We start from the raw sequence: 15,029 nt of genomic DNA on the forward strand, positions 1-15,029 counted from the left end.
ATTAGCGCTCTTGATGGTCTTATGTTTTAAATTTGTGCTAATCATTTGATTTCCACAGCAACAAAAGCATTCTGTCCTTTGTTGCCTGAGAGACACTTTTGGACATGCTGAGGTATCAGCATGAAAGGTCCAAAACTGAAGTTTTGGTTGACAACTGAGACATTTTTTTCAGTGAACTGTTTGATCAAGAACCGAATTGTTGGAGATGGGAGATGTTCCAGAAATGAGGTTTGACTGTAATATGATATCGGCAGTCTTTTTTCAATATCACATATTTTCCTGAAAATCTTCACCTCAGAAGCTGCTTTTAAAGAGTCTTGAACTAAATTTGAAGCAAATAAAATGTCTTTGAATAAGCACCCCATTCTTTTATTTGACATACATTTGGATGAGCTATAGCCAAAAGAACTATGAATTTGTCTGTACTTGTCATTGCTACTTTTACCAGCCTTGAGATTTTGTAGTTGTATTAAAGGCTCATTGTCCAAAGCAGATAAGCTTCTGATGCCAATTTCTTATCCATTCTTATCCAGAACATGGTGTAGAGAGAGCACATTCTGTACTATGTCTACAATGTTTCTCATTATTACTTTAAGCAATCCTATTTGTCATTTTGTCTCTCTAAATGACAGGCATCTTTTCAAGATTAATTATTTTAACAAGAAATTTAATGATATACCATAGTGTCTCTTTGTAATCATAATGCTCCCCTTTGAAATGAAAAACGTTGTTGAACCATTGTTTTATCCATTATAGATTTTAAATAGTTTCATTTGTTTGTTTTGTTTTGGATAGGAGTTATTGTGATAGATTGTGTCTGCCTCTCCCAAAAGATGTAGTGTGATGGCCCTTCACAATTTGTAAAATGGTTTTCATTATATGTTGTTTCCTACTGCTGCTAAACAAATTATCACAATTTTAGTGGCTTAAAACAATGCCAGTTTATTATCTTACAGTTCAGTAGCTTAGAAGGTCCAACATAGGTCTCACTAGTAAAATTTTACTAGTAAAATCCAGTCATTGTCAGGGCTCTGTTCCCCTTCTGTAGGCTCTAGACAAGAATCTTTCCATGCCTTTTTCACCTAGAGCAGCGGTTCTCAACCTGTGGGTCGCGACCCCTTTGGCGGTCGAACGACCCTTTCACAGGGGTCGCCTAAGACCATCCTGCATATCAGATATTTACATTACGATTCATAACAGTAGCAACATTACAGTTACGAAGTAGCGACGAAAATAATTTTATGGTTGGGGGTCACCACAACATGAGGAACTGTATTAAAGGGCCAGGAGGTTGAGAACCACTGTTCTAGAGGCTACCTATACTGCTTGGCTTGTGGCCCTCTTCCTCTGTCTTCAAAGCCAGCAGCACATCACATCACTCCAACCTTCTATCTTCTACATTTAAGGACTGCAGTTTTTGGGACCAAGCAGATAATTCAGGATAAACTCCCCATATTAACATAGCTTGTTAGTAACTTTAATTCCATCACTATCCTAGTTCATCTTTGCATGGAAAGTAACATATTCACACATTCCAGAGATTAGTACATGGAGATCGTTCGTGGCCCATTCTGCCCACCACAAGAAGGTCTACACCCATGAAACAAACAAAGCCTTAGTCTCTATATTATCAAGCCCAGGATCTTGACTTTAGTATTTAATATAGTTTATGCAAAGAGCCTCCCTTTGGCCTTTTACTTATATAATCTGAACTCAGTCCTTCAGTTCTCTGAGGTTAGTATTGGTCATTTATTATAACAACACCTATGTAGAATCAAATATGGTTATTGTTATTTTTATCAGAGAAGATGAGTATGGCAATACATTCTAATGGTTTTAGGATTATCAGGCCATATATAGGAATAGTCAAGTCACCTCTCTTCTGAATAAGAAAATTAAGTATTCTGAAACCCTGTACTTTTCTATTTGAAAAAATAAATTAATCCAAATCACTCAGACTTCTCTGAGGCTTTTGATTTTAATTTATTTTTCTCCTTGGGGATATTTAAAGTTTTTTATTCTTTTTTTTTTTTTTACAGAATAGTCATGGGGGTGTAAACTACAGCATAGTTAATATAGTCAATAATATTTCATAAATAACTATGGTGTCAGATGGGTACAAGGTTTATTGGGATGATCACATAGTAAATTATATAATATCTAATCACTGTGGTGTACACCCAAAACTAATAGAATATTGTATGTCAACTATAACTGAAAAATGAATTAAAACACATAAACAAGCAAACAAAAAACTTTAGAAGGGTAATATGAAACACAAACCTAAAAAAGTCTAAAAATAATTTGCTTCTTAAACTTATTTTTTACTCCTTAAAACTGCATAAACTGAAATATTGCTTTCATCAGACACAACTAAATCATATATTGAGAAAAGAAAAATATTTAGTCTCTTGTGTAATGGGACTGAGTAGAAAAGTCCTTTAAAAATGTTTGTTTAGCCCAGCCAGCGTCGCTCAGTGGTTGAGCACCGGACCAGTGAATCAGGAGGTCAAGGCCCGTTGTGGGCTCAATCCCAGTGGGGTACACAACCAATCAATGATTCTCTCTCATCACTGATATTTCTATCTCTCCCTCTCCCATCCTCTCTGAAATCAATCAAAATATTTATCTCTCTATAATGAAGGACAGAGCTTATCTTGTTCTTTTTTATATCCCTAACTCCGAATTCTAGGATCAGTACTATCCAATAGATATACAATGCAAAAAGTATGCAATATGTAATTTTAAATTTTCTAGTACTCACATTTAAAAAGTACAAATAGGTGAAAAATAATTTTAATAATATATTTATATAACCTAGTGCAGTGGTTGGCAAACTGTGGGCTCGTGAGCCACATGTGGCTCTTTGGCCCCCTTGAGTGTGGCCACGAAGTTTCAATCACACTGTATGTGTGCGCCCTACACGAGGTATTTTGTGGAAGAGTCACACTCAAGACCGCCGCAGTTTGCGACCACTGACCTAGTGTCTCTAAAATATTATTTCAATATGTATGTAAGGTCTCAAGAGTCACTGTTCTGGTAATTTTTTGTAATCTTTTTTTGAAGTTAAAGAGCATTTCTATTAGCTCCAATAGACTTAGACCATAGTAGGAGTTAAACATATTTGACCTTTCTGAATGAATGAGAATATTGTGTGTTTTTTCTACACAAACAAAGCTCGAAATCTCCAGAGTAGTGTTCTCTTGCAGTTGTGTAGAATTTGCTGAGTATAATCCTTATTACAATAAGTTACTTTTCTATATATATTAAAGCCTAAGTGACCATTTGACCGGTAGCTATGATGCACACTGATCACCAGGGGGCAGACACTCAATGCACAGGCATGGAAACATGGAACAGGCTAATGAATCTCAGAGGGAAGTGGGGGGCAGGAAGAGATTAACCAAAGATCTTATATGCATACTAGAGGTCTGGTGCATTTGTGCACTGGTGGGGTCCCTCGGCCTGGCCAGCGGGGTTTGGGCCAAAACTGGCAGTCCGACATCCCCTGAGGGATCCCAGATTGTGAGAGGGTGCAGGCCAGGCCAGGGGACCCCACCGGTGCACGAATCCATGCAAAAGGGCCTCTAGTTTAAAAGAAAAAGTGTGTGTGTGTGTGTGTGTGTGTGTGTGTGTGTGTGTGTGTATCACATATATAGAATGTGTATCACATATGTAGAACCTCCTGACAAATCAGTGTGGTAAAGTCCATTTGTTACTAAGTCTAATATAACTAGGTACTTAAGCTCAAGATCTATAAATGCATTTCTAGCATATCAAAGTGGTAACTTTATTTCTCTATATATAAACTTTGAAATTCATATATCATTTTATTCATTCTCTGAAATGTTTATTTAGTGGGTAGGAGAATCCAACAAAAGTTAATCTTGTTAGTTAATTCTTATTACTTGGGATTTTGTTCTTCATTTAGCATTGTTTAATTTAAAAATGATGTTTAATTATAATTCTAAAAGGCAAACTTATGTTTCTTCTTTCAGACAGTTTTTATCTCTTACAAAGTTCAGTAGTGGCAGATCATGACTACATTGGACTGCCTGAAATTCCAGTTGGAGCATACCAAGCAAGTATTCTGGTAGAAGACGCAACTATTGGTGTAGCTGATAATGAACTATTGACATCAAGCAAGGATGGTGAACTATTAGAATATAGAAATACTAAAATCTCTCCATTAATAGAAGATAATAGTAATCTTGAAAAGCAGACATTCAGTTTGTTGGACTCCTCAAACCAAGTCCTTGAGTACTTAAGTTAGTAAGTACCAAAATTTATTTATAGTGCTTGTTGAGAATATATAACCCCTTGAAACTTGATATTTTTTCCATTGAAAAAGGTTGTATAGAAGTGTCTGGACACACTCTTAATAACTAAATTCTGAACATTTATTTTATAACTATTTATTGATCTAAAGTTGTACCTTTTGAATGTTAGTGCATATATATAAGGGCAAAGAAAGCAGATAATATATAGAATTCACTTTTTCTTCTAAAAAGAACAAACAGGCAATGGTTGTTTCTTAGGAAGTAAAGTAAATTTCAGCTCAAAACTTTCAGATCTTTTGATATGGTACCATGTTTTCAGTTTTAATTTTTTAAAAAATATTTCTTCTTTAAAATATAAATTTGAACTATCTTGAATGGTATTAATAAATATTTATTCAATCATAACAATGAATTAAGTGAAATTTCTCTCTGTGTCACTGGAATTTCTAAAAACAATATTGTAGGGCTCTAGCCAGCATGGCTCAGTGGAAAGCGTGTTGGCCTATGGATTGAAGGGTCTGCGGTTTGATTCCAGTCAAGGGTATGTACCTCTGTTGCAGGCTCAATCCGCGGCTCCGATCCCCGGCTCTGGTCAAGGCGTGTGCGGAGGCAGCCAGTCAATGTGTCTCGCTCACATACATGCTTCTCTCTCTCTCTCTCTCTCTCTCTCTCTCTCTCTCTCTCTCTCTCTCTCTCTCTTTCCCTTCCACTCTTTCTAAAAATCAATGGGAAAATGTCCTTGAGTGAGGGTTAACCAAGAAAAATTTTTTAGAAACAATATTGTAGGAAAATATTTAGTTATTTAATGGGTTCTTATAGGAAGGATATTGACAATTTTACCTTGTTAGTCTCAGGATTAGAATCTGAAACTATATATTGATTTGAAAACATTTGTGCATTTTCATAATATATTTTAGACCCAAAATCATTCATTAATAATATTTTTCCCACAGTCTTAAGTAAATATTAAAAAGGAAATGAATATTAATGATAAAATAACTGATATCAAAGATTTTAAACTATCATTTCTATGTTGTTTATAATTTTACTCATCAAATATTTGTTATAAAGCACTTTGAAGAATACTGTGGATAAATGAAAAGATGAGTCAGGCCTGTGTCTGATCCTCATAAGGGACTTACAGTCTGGAAAGGAATGTGGACCAAATAAGCCATGTACAACACAAGCACTAACTCTGCGAAGATTTGAGGTGAAGTTATGCACATCCTTCCTACTCACATTACAGCGGTTAAAGCTACACACACTGCTGATGGGTATAGGTTTATTTTTGCGGTGATGACAATGTTCTAAAGTTAGTGGTGGTGGCTGCATGACTCTGAAAATAATAACATTCATTGAATTGTACACTTTGTTTGCAAATTCTGTTAGAGGCCATATATGATGAAAGTTATTTTCCTAATAAATAGTCAATACAAGCTATTCAAATAAAAAGCTAATTTTATTACTGAAATCCCAGTATTGTAATGTAGAAGTTCCAAATACAGATTTTTAGTAAGCAAATGCACACAGATTATATATATACACATAGTCTTGTCTCTAATGGTTGCCGGGCTCTGTCAAGAGTGAAAATACAGGTCCACATACCATATACCTGACTTTTTAGAGTGATAAATCTAGCTAATTATCTATTCCTATCCTTGGCAAATATGCCTTCCTTAAGTTTCCAGAATTCTTGGGCTCTTCAAGCCCTGTATTGATGAGTGGCAAAGCAGGGAGAGCTGGTCTCAGAGAGCCTTTTTGCCCCAACTCCATCCTCTCCCAAGGAAAACCCATCCCAGCTTCTACATGCTCCTTGACCAGCCCAGCCTGGGAATGTGCTCTCCAGCTGTCTATCCACCCTCCTGGAACTGACCAGAAAAGCTGCCAGGGGAGAAGGGCCATGTCTCTAGGCCCTGTGGTCTCACCCTACAGGGAAGGACATAGACTCCAGCAGGCAGAATCTAGTCCTCAAGCAAAGGGTCCAGAGTGGGGTCTCTCTTGCCTGGATTTAAGGAGGTTTTTGATAGGATGAATATACAGTAAAATTTTGACAAAAAACAATCCAGAAATGTTTTTATGAGGTTTTGTGTGCCACCTTGTGGTATTACTATGAACACTTAAAACTTAACATGATATAGAAGGAAATGGAAATGCTCAGCTAAAATGAAGGAAAAGTACATTCTGAATGAGCATAATTGCCTGGTTTTGAAAAGTTTTTAGGTATCATGATTAACATATCAAGTGTGAAATATTCTAATAGTGCTATCTAAAATAATTTAATTCACTAAGATTTATAAAAGTAACCTGCCCTGACCAGTTTGGCTCAGTGGATAGAGCGCCGGCCTGCAGACTGAAAGGTCCCAGGTTCGATTCCGGCCAAGGGCATGTACCTTGGTTGCGGGCACATCCCCAGTAGGAGGTATGCAAGAGGCTGCTGATCGATGTTTCTCTCTCATTGATGTTTCTAACTCTCTATCCCTCTCTCTTCCTCTCTGTGAAAAATCAATAAAATATATTTTAAAAAAAAAGTAACCTTACTACATATTTACCTGTCAGATTCATTTAATACACTCAAAAAAAGGTATGTATTAAATGCCTACCATGTTTCAGGTACTGTTCTGGCACTGAGGGTATATCAGTGAGAAACAAAAGTCCCTGCCCTCCTAGAGTTTACATCCCAGTTGGGTAGTGAAATAGTGACCAGCAGTTTTAAATATATTTCTTTACTTAACATCCAATCTTAAAATGTCATTTATAGCCTTTACACAGGCATCTTGTTGGGATCCCTACCTTAAGCCTTAAAAAGCATGATTCCGTTCCCCTTATTTTTGGACCGTGTAGAAAGTTGTAACTATTTTACTAGAGGTTTAAAAGGACTGGGCCTTATATTGGAAAACAAATTTAAAAAGTATTAATCCAAGCATCCAATTTAATGTGTAAAAAGAACAAGTGAATAAACATAAAGAAAATAGAAGGTTTAAAATAAAAAAGATAACAGAAATTAATGAAATAGGAAATAAACATATAATATGAAGAATAACTAAGCCAAACGTTGCTTCTTTGAAAATACTAATAGAGACAAATATAGTAAGCCTAATAAAAAAATAAACCTAGAGAATTTATAAATAAACAATATTGTGATGTAAAAGGGACAGAATCATGTATAAATGAGGATGTTTAAAAGGGATATTACAGCTTTCCCCAGGAGTCTGAAACTAACAAAATGGATACATTTTGGCGAAGATAACCTGCAAAAGTGGTTCAAGAAGAAATAATAAGTGAGATGATTTTACCAAACATAATAAAATTTAAGGAATATGTACTTTTAATCTTACATACATTTTTTCAGAGTGTAGAAACCAAAGTAAGACTCTGAAATCTTGGCATGAGGGCGGCATCATCTTGTTATCAAAATCTGAAAAGGACAGAACGAGGAAGGAAAATAACAGGTCATTCTCTCATGAACATAAATACAAAGGCCTGAAAAGAAATTAGCAAATTGAATCTAACAACCTATAACAATATGCATTTTAACCAAATTGAGTGGATCTCAAAAATGCAAGGTTGGTTTCATGTAAAAAAAAAAAAAAGCAATTAATATAATTAATGGCTGCATTTCTAAGGGTCCTGGTAAGCAGATGAAACACCTAAAATGATTTCAACTGAAGATAAAGAACTGTTTAAAAGGAGGATTAATGGAGCTCACAAAGGATGGTGGAACATTTGGTAACCAGCAATAGCCAGAAATATGTAGGCCTAAAGGGTCCAGAAGAGAAAATTCCCAGTGAGAGATGCGTTATGGAAGAGGGTTTAACCAGAATTTGTATCCCTAGAGGAATGCAACCTCTGCCAGAACCATAACAAATCAGAACTGCGACAACCATTGTGAAAATTGTGATAATCCCTCTGGAAGCTGGAATGAGAATGGACTGAAAAAGAGCAGTGGAGGACTAGTTAGGAGGGTGTTGCAATAATTCAGGTGCTAGATGATGATGGCATTGGTAGCAATGGAGGTGGTAAGACATGGTTAGTATCTGTTATATTTTGCAGCTAAATTAAACAGAATTTGCTGACATAGGTGCAGGATTTTTAAAAAAGTACATGATGACTGTAAGCTTTTCAGGCTAATCTATGATGACTAAACTTTTTAAATTTAAATTCTTTATTAAGATATTACATAAGTGTCCTCCCCCCCCCCCCCCCCATTGCTCTCTCCTCGGCCGCTCCCATCCCCGAGCACATGCCCTCAGCTCCCTACTGTCTTGTGTCCATTGATTATGCTCATATGCATGCATTTAAGTCCTTTGATTGATCTTTTACTCCCCCCACCCCCTTGCCTTCCCTCTTAGGTTGGACAGGCTGTTTGATACTTCTATGTCTCTGACTCTATTTTTGTTCAACAGTTTATGTTTTTCCTTATATTCCACAAATGAGTGAGATCATGTGATATTTATCTTTCTCCTACTGGCTTATTTCGCTTAGCATAATGCTCTCCATCCATGCTGTTGCAAATGGTAAAAGTTCCTTCTTTTTTCAGCAGCGTACTATTCCATGTGTAGACGTACCACAGTTTTCTAATCCACTCATCTGCTGATGGGCACTTAGGCTGTTTCCAAATCTTAGTTATTGTAAATTGTGCTGCTATGAACATAGGGGTGCCTATATCCTTTCTCGCTGGTGTTTCTGATTTCTTGGGATATACTCCTAGAAGTGGAATTACTGGGTCAAATGGGAGTTCCACTTTTAATTTTATGAGGGAACTCCATACTGTTTTCCACAGTGGCTGCACCAGTCTGCATTCCCACTAGCAGTGCATGAGGGTTCCTTTTTCTGCACATCCTTGCCAGCACTTGTTTGTTGCTTTGTTGATGATAGCCATTCTGACAGGTGTGAGATGGTACCTCATTGTCATTTTGATTTCCAGCCCTCGGATGATTAGTGACTTGGAGCATGTGTGTATATGTCTGTTGGCCTTCTGTATCTCCTCTTTCAAAAAGTGTCTATTTAGGACCTTTGCCCATTTTTTGATTGGATTGTTGATCTATTTTTTTGTTGTTAAGTTGTATGAGTTCCCTGTAAATTTTGGAGATTAAACCCTTATGGGAGATAACATTGGCAAATATGTTCTCCCATGCAGTGGGCTTTCTTGTTGTTTTGTTAATGGTTTCTTTTGCTGTGCAGAAGCTTTTTATTTTAATGTAGTCCCATTTGTTTCATTGTCCTAGGACCTGTATCAATAAAGATATTGCTATGACATATGTCTGATATTTTGCTGCCTATGGATTCTTCTAAGATTTTTATGGTTTCCCGTCTCACTTTTAAGTCCTTTATCCATTTTGAGTTTATTTTTAATGTATGGTATATGTTGGTGGTCTAGTTTCATTTTTAAAAATGTATCTGTCCAATTTTCTGAACACCATTTATTGAAGAGACTGTCTTGACTCCATTGTATGCTCTTGCCTCCTTCGTCAAATATTAATTGAGCATAATGGCTTGGGTTGATTTCTGGGTTCTCTGATCTTTTCCATTGATCCATATGTCTGTTCTTGTGCCAGTACTAGGCAGTTTTGAGAACAGTGGCTTTGTAATATAGCTTGATATCTATTACTATGATCCCTCCAACTTTGTTCTTTCTCGGGATTGCTGCAGCTATTTGGGGCCTTTTTTTATTCTATATGAAATTTTGGAGAGTTTGTTCTAGGACTGTGAAACTTGCCATTGATATTTTAATGGAGATTGCATTGAATCTATACATTGCTTTGGGTAGAATGGACATTTTAACGATGTTGATTCTATCAATCCATGAATACATATACAGACAGTCCTCGGGTTACGTCAGACTCGACGTATGTCGTTTTGTGGTTATGTCGCCATTTCCCATTTATTTATATATAAAAAAAGTTCTGTCATTTCGACGTATGTACATATATGCTTTATGTTTTTTATTATTTATTTACCACAAGTAAAGGTCAGGAATTGTTATCTTTCTTTTAATCTTTTTTTTACTGTTTCACTTCATTACTGCTGTGCATGTGCTCCATGTGAGTGATGTAGGTGCTTATGTAGGTGGGTTCTGACTTACAGTGAAAATTGCTTTACGTCATGCCTAGAAACTAGAAACGGATCTTCAATGTAACCCGAGGACCTACTGTATTCTTCCATTTGTTTATGTCTTCCTCTCTCTTTTTTTAAAAAAAAAAAAATTTTATTGATTTTTTACCGAGAGGAAGGGAGAGGGATAGAGAGTTAGAAACATTGATGAGAGAGAAACATCCATCAGCTGTCTCCTGCACACCCTTTACTGGGGATGTGCCCGCAACCAAGGTACATGCCCTTGACTGGAATCGAACCTGGGACCCTTCGGTCCACAGGCTGATGCTCTATCCACTGAGCCAAACCGGTCAGGGCTTCTATATCTTTTCAATGTCCTGGAGTTTTCTGAGTACAGGTCTTTTACCATGACTAAACTTTTTAGGCTTACTTAACTGGAAGGATGGAATTGATGCTGAGATGAGGACGACTAGGAGGAGCAGGTTTGAAGAAAAGAGTTTAGTTTCGAACATGTTGATTTTTGAGATTTTTTTTATACATTCAAGTGGATCTGTGGAGTAGACATTTGGATATAAAAGTCTGGAGTTCAGGAGATGGGAAATCAGCATTCATTTATGCACAATTCAGACTTTCCAAAATAAAACTTGAATTAATCTGTGTCCCTTTGGAGCGGCCAAGGCATTCTCTGCTGCCGAGATCTGCACTTGCCGTTGACCTGCCACACTTCTTGTTCCTCCTTGCTGAGGCAGCGATCCAGAGCATCCGGTGATTGATTAAACATAATCTAGGGCATTATTTATATTACCTGGCAGAGCAAACAGATGCTGAAGCAGGTTTCCCAGCTTTATGAATGATGGCAGCAGAGCATTCCGCCCCTTTCCCCGGTTTGATGGATATAGCTGATGCTAACACCACGTTTAAGGGACTACAAATAATGCAGGCCAGTTTTCAGGAGTCTTGTTCTCATTTGTCAGTGGAAACTGAAAGAGTCAAAACATTAGTAACTTATTATTTTGCAATCACGTAGTACTTTGGCTTTGCTAAGGAATTCACAATCCAATGCAATTTATATAGAATTTCTGAGGTTGTTCCAATATCACTTTTCTATTTTAACCTCAATTTGCAATTTGAAAACTGCAGAGAGGAGAATTTCTTTTTTCCAGAATAAGAATCAGGAATTTTTGGAACATCTTTCTTTTATTCCACCTTACAAAGTTGGAGTTATTAACCTTTAGTTATGAACTTTCCTTTGAATTCCTGTCAATGTATCTAAAAGTCTTAACATTGTACATAATTTTACTAAGATACCTAAATTATCTAGGTCATTGGGATACAGGGCTTTGCTAAAGCAATATGCCTTTTCAGTTCTCTCTGAGGAGGAAGCTGTGTTTGGCTCTAGTGGTAGAGTTTTATTCCCACTATGGTCAATGACTGGAAGGTCATGTGTAATTGGAGAAGACAGTAGTCATCGAGGGCAGGAAAGAACCAGAAAGCCCAATGTTTTCTGTTCTTCCCTCACACAAATTCAACTTTTCCCATAGCTACCTTCACATCTCTCCCCTCTGCATTTGACCATCTGGCTGATTTCCATGTTCAAGACCATACAGTTCCCAGCAGGCATGACAGTCAGGATACCCACCTGCCCCACGTGGACAGAGATTCACTTGCACATGGTGGTTGCCGCTGGGCTGCTCACTGAGCTCCCACCTCCATTCTGTCCAGCAGTACTCACCCAACTGTTCTTTCTTTTTTTAAAAAAAGCTGAACCTGCCCTAACCGGTTTGGCTCAGTGGATAGAGCGGCGGCGGCCTGCGGACTGAAGGATCCCAGGTTCGATTCCAGTCAAGGGCATGTACCTTGGTTGCAGGCACATCCCCAGTAGGGGGTGTACAGGAGGCAGCTGATGGATGTTTCTCTCTCGTCGATGTTTCTGACTCTCTGTCCCTCTTTCTTCCTTTCTGTAAAAAATCAATAAAATATATTTTTAAAAAAGCTGAACCTTATTTTAATCTACCCTTATTTCTTAAAATGGCACTAGATTAACAAAATATGCAAATGATTTTGAATGACATGTTATTTTTGCCTCTTTAAGTGCTAGTGTAAAAAACAGCCAAACAATTTCATGATTTTTTGGTCTCTGGTTAGAGAATACCGACTTTTAGCAAAGAAGATATAGATACTGTCAGTATCTGTGTGAGACCTGACATTCCAGATATTTTCAAGTGTCCGGATGCTTGGCATGATGCAGACATAAAAATTGCATGACTAGAAGCATTTTAAATTACTCTTCTTGAAAACAGAGCCATAATTCACTGAATAGTACCTCTTTAATGAGGGCACAAATCCACACACATTTTTTACTGAGTTTTACCACCAGATGTCAGCCATACCCTGCACTGGTAATAACTACCCTGAAGAAATTTTTATGAGGAATCCATGATGTGGATGGCTCTTTCATCTCTCCTTCCCTCCATCTCTTTTCCACTCCTTCCTGCTATGACAGTCAGTTTGTCTAACCAGTCATCTATTGATCTATCATCTACTTAGTTACTTATACCGCACATAGGTATTCTATCTAAATAATGAAACAGTATTTTACAGAAAAGAAAGTTTAAATATTTACATATACAAATGTGAAAGTAACAGTAAAACGCTTTCTAAACTTGGATCTGGAATTCAGGCTTTTGTTAGCCCAGTAACTAAGGTACTAATGCGATATATTCAGCCTTTGTTTCAGAGTATACTTTCAACTGTCACACAGAACCTTTGCTTTTTGGAACTTTTATTAGATTCGTGTTGTTACTCTGGAATTATATTCTTATTGGAAGAGTATCAACCACGTATTGAGAAAACTATGCAATATTTGGTTTTCAGAAAGGCTTTGGGTGATTAAAAAGCTAACTATTAGAGAGCTATGCAAAGAGAAATTTCCTGTTCCAACAACTTCTATTTAATTTTTTTTCTATGTAATGCCTCCTTGGACTTTAACATTTACCTTCAATGATCCTTCATCCAAACTTTGTCAGGTGCCTGGCTCTGCTTCTAATACTGAACTTAACACAATGAATTTATGCTTTCTTTCTCCTCTAGATAGTGAGCTATTTGAGGTTTGGGAGCTTAGCAGGTATCTATTGATAAATGAATTTTATTCTCTAAACAGGGACTGTAGCCAGCCTGTAGTGGATTACTGGTTGCCTACTCAGCAACCATTTTCTTCTATCTGTCCTTCCTATCCAAATTTTGTTTACAAGTCAAGCACTTCTCTTGTGGAGCCATGAAATTGAGAAAAGTTAATCCCACCCAAACTTCCTGCATAGATCCGAGTAGTCTAAAATAATCCATTCCTGTCACTAAGGATTAGTTCAGAAATGACCATGTGATGCATGTGAGGGAAATTTTTCTTAGAGGGTCCAAGGAAAACTTACCTCACTACTGAGAGAGTGAACTGCAAGATGGGCTAGTGGGTAAATCTTTGCAAATCCACTGTCATTTCTGAAAAAGAGAACAGTTGTTCCTATGTGTCTGAATCCTTTGGGGGGGTTTGATATAGATGTGTAGAGAAGTAGGGAATCCCAAATTTGCAGACACCTACCAAAGGCATCTTTCATATCACATAGAACATTTTAGAGAATGAAACCAACATGGAGGAAAACGGCTTTGGGAGAGAACTGACATTATCCTTTGTGTCCCTTGCTCCTCTTTACTCTAGAATTTTTATGAGTAAGTGAGCCAATAAATCTCTCTCTCTCTCTCTCTCTCTCTCTCTCTCTCTCTCTCTCTCTCTCTCTCTCTCTCTTTCATTTTACACAAATACAACTCAATGAGATTAGTGTTTTGATTGGGGAATTCTGTCTAGGCAGCTGGAAACATGTTTAGAAGCAAGGAGGGCAGTAAGGGCATGGCCATTTCAGAAGGAAATTTAATATGTGTTCTTCTTGGAGTGCAGGTGGTGGGGGGTTCGTTAGGGGTGAGATGATCCTGAGAGGTAAGCAAGCTTCTGGGTAATGAAGTCTCCTTGGTGTTCACCTCTGTTATAAGTTGCAACAGAAAGTTCAGGGCCTCACTGTGAATCTTATGGCTGTTGGTAAATAGAATAAACTTACTTCATCAAAAATGAAAAACTTTCCTTTGAAAAACAAGGTTGAGAGAATCAAAAGATAACCCACATGCTGGGGTAAAACATTTGAAAATCAAATATCTGATAAAGGTCTTTAATCCAATATATCTAAAGAATAATACCCTATTTCCTAACATTTTGGACTACTTTAAGTTAGTCCATACATTAAAAGTATAATTTATTCTCTGTCTTGCTCGATAAGGGACTTTTTAAAACTTTTACTAGGCAAAAGTAGATTTATAGTTGTGAATACATGAAACAGTTTATTCTTCTATTTATTAATTACTGCATTATTTTATTTGTATTACAACTATAACCATACTCTTGCCAACCCCTATATATCTATATATCTATAACTATATACAAATAAATAGATATAGATATCCTATATAATAAAAGCCCAATATGCTAAGTGTCCTGTCGTCTGGTCGGCTGTTCAATTAAAGCATAATATGCTAATGATATGCTAAGGCCGCTCAACTACTTTCTATTACATGCACTGACCACCAGGGGGCAGTCAACTGGTCAACCAGTTGCTATGACACGCACTGACCACCGGGGGGAAGACTCTCCAACCAGTA

At 37.1% G+C, this 15,029-nt stretch overlaps 1 protein-coding gene and 1 long non-coding RNA gene across 5 annotated transcripts in view; one reads left to right on the forward strand and one right to left on the reverse strand.

The window, feature by feature from the left end:
- Nucleotides 1-4,967, forward strand: part of GIN1 (gypsy retrotransposon integrase 1) — a 28,462-nt gene extending 23,495 nt beyond the window's left edge. For all 4 annotated transcript variants that reach the window (XM_059693994.1, XM_059693992.1, XM_059693993.1 and 1 more), the window contains one exon: nucleotides 3,999-4,967. In XM_059693994.1, the coding sequence (XP_059549977.1) occupies nucleotides 3,999-4,273 (275 nt within the window). In that variant the 3' untranslated portion in view covers nucleotides 4,274-4,967. The remainder of the gene's footprint in view (nucleotides 1-3,998) is intronic.
- A 158-nt stretch (nucleotides 4,968-5,125) lies between these two features.
- LOC132233387 (uncharacterized) lies at nucleotides 5,126-13,825 on the reverse strand. Its single transcript, XR_009452611.1, has 3 exons — nucleotides 13,757-13,825; nucleotides 11,137-11,311; nucleotides 5,126-7,695 (listed from the first exon to the last, which is right to left on the reverse strand). It is a non-coding gene; the product is annotated as an uncharacterized LOC132233387 (long non-coding RNA).
- Between the last annotated feature and the right edge of the window lie 1,204 nt (nucleotides 13,826-15,029).

This window comes from Myotis daubentonii, chromosome 4 (assembly GCF_963259705.1).
Source record: "Myotis daubentonii chromosome 4, mMyoDau2.1, whole genome shotgun sequence".
NCBI classification, from domain to species: domain Eukaryota; kingdom Metazoa; phylum Chordata; class Mammalia; order Chiroptera; family Vespertilionidae; genus Myotis; species Myotis daubentonii.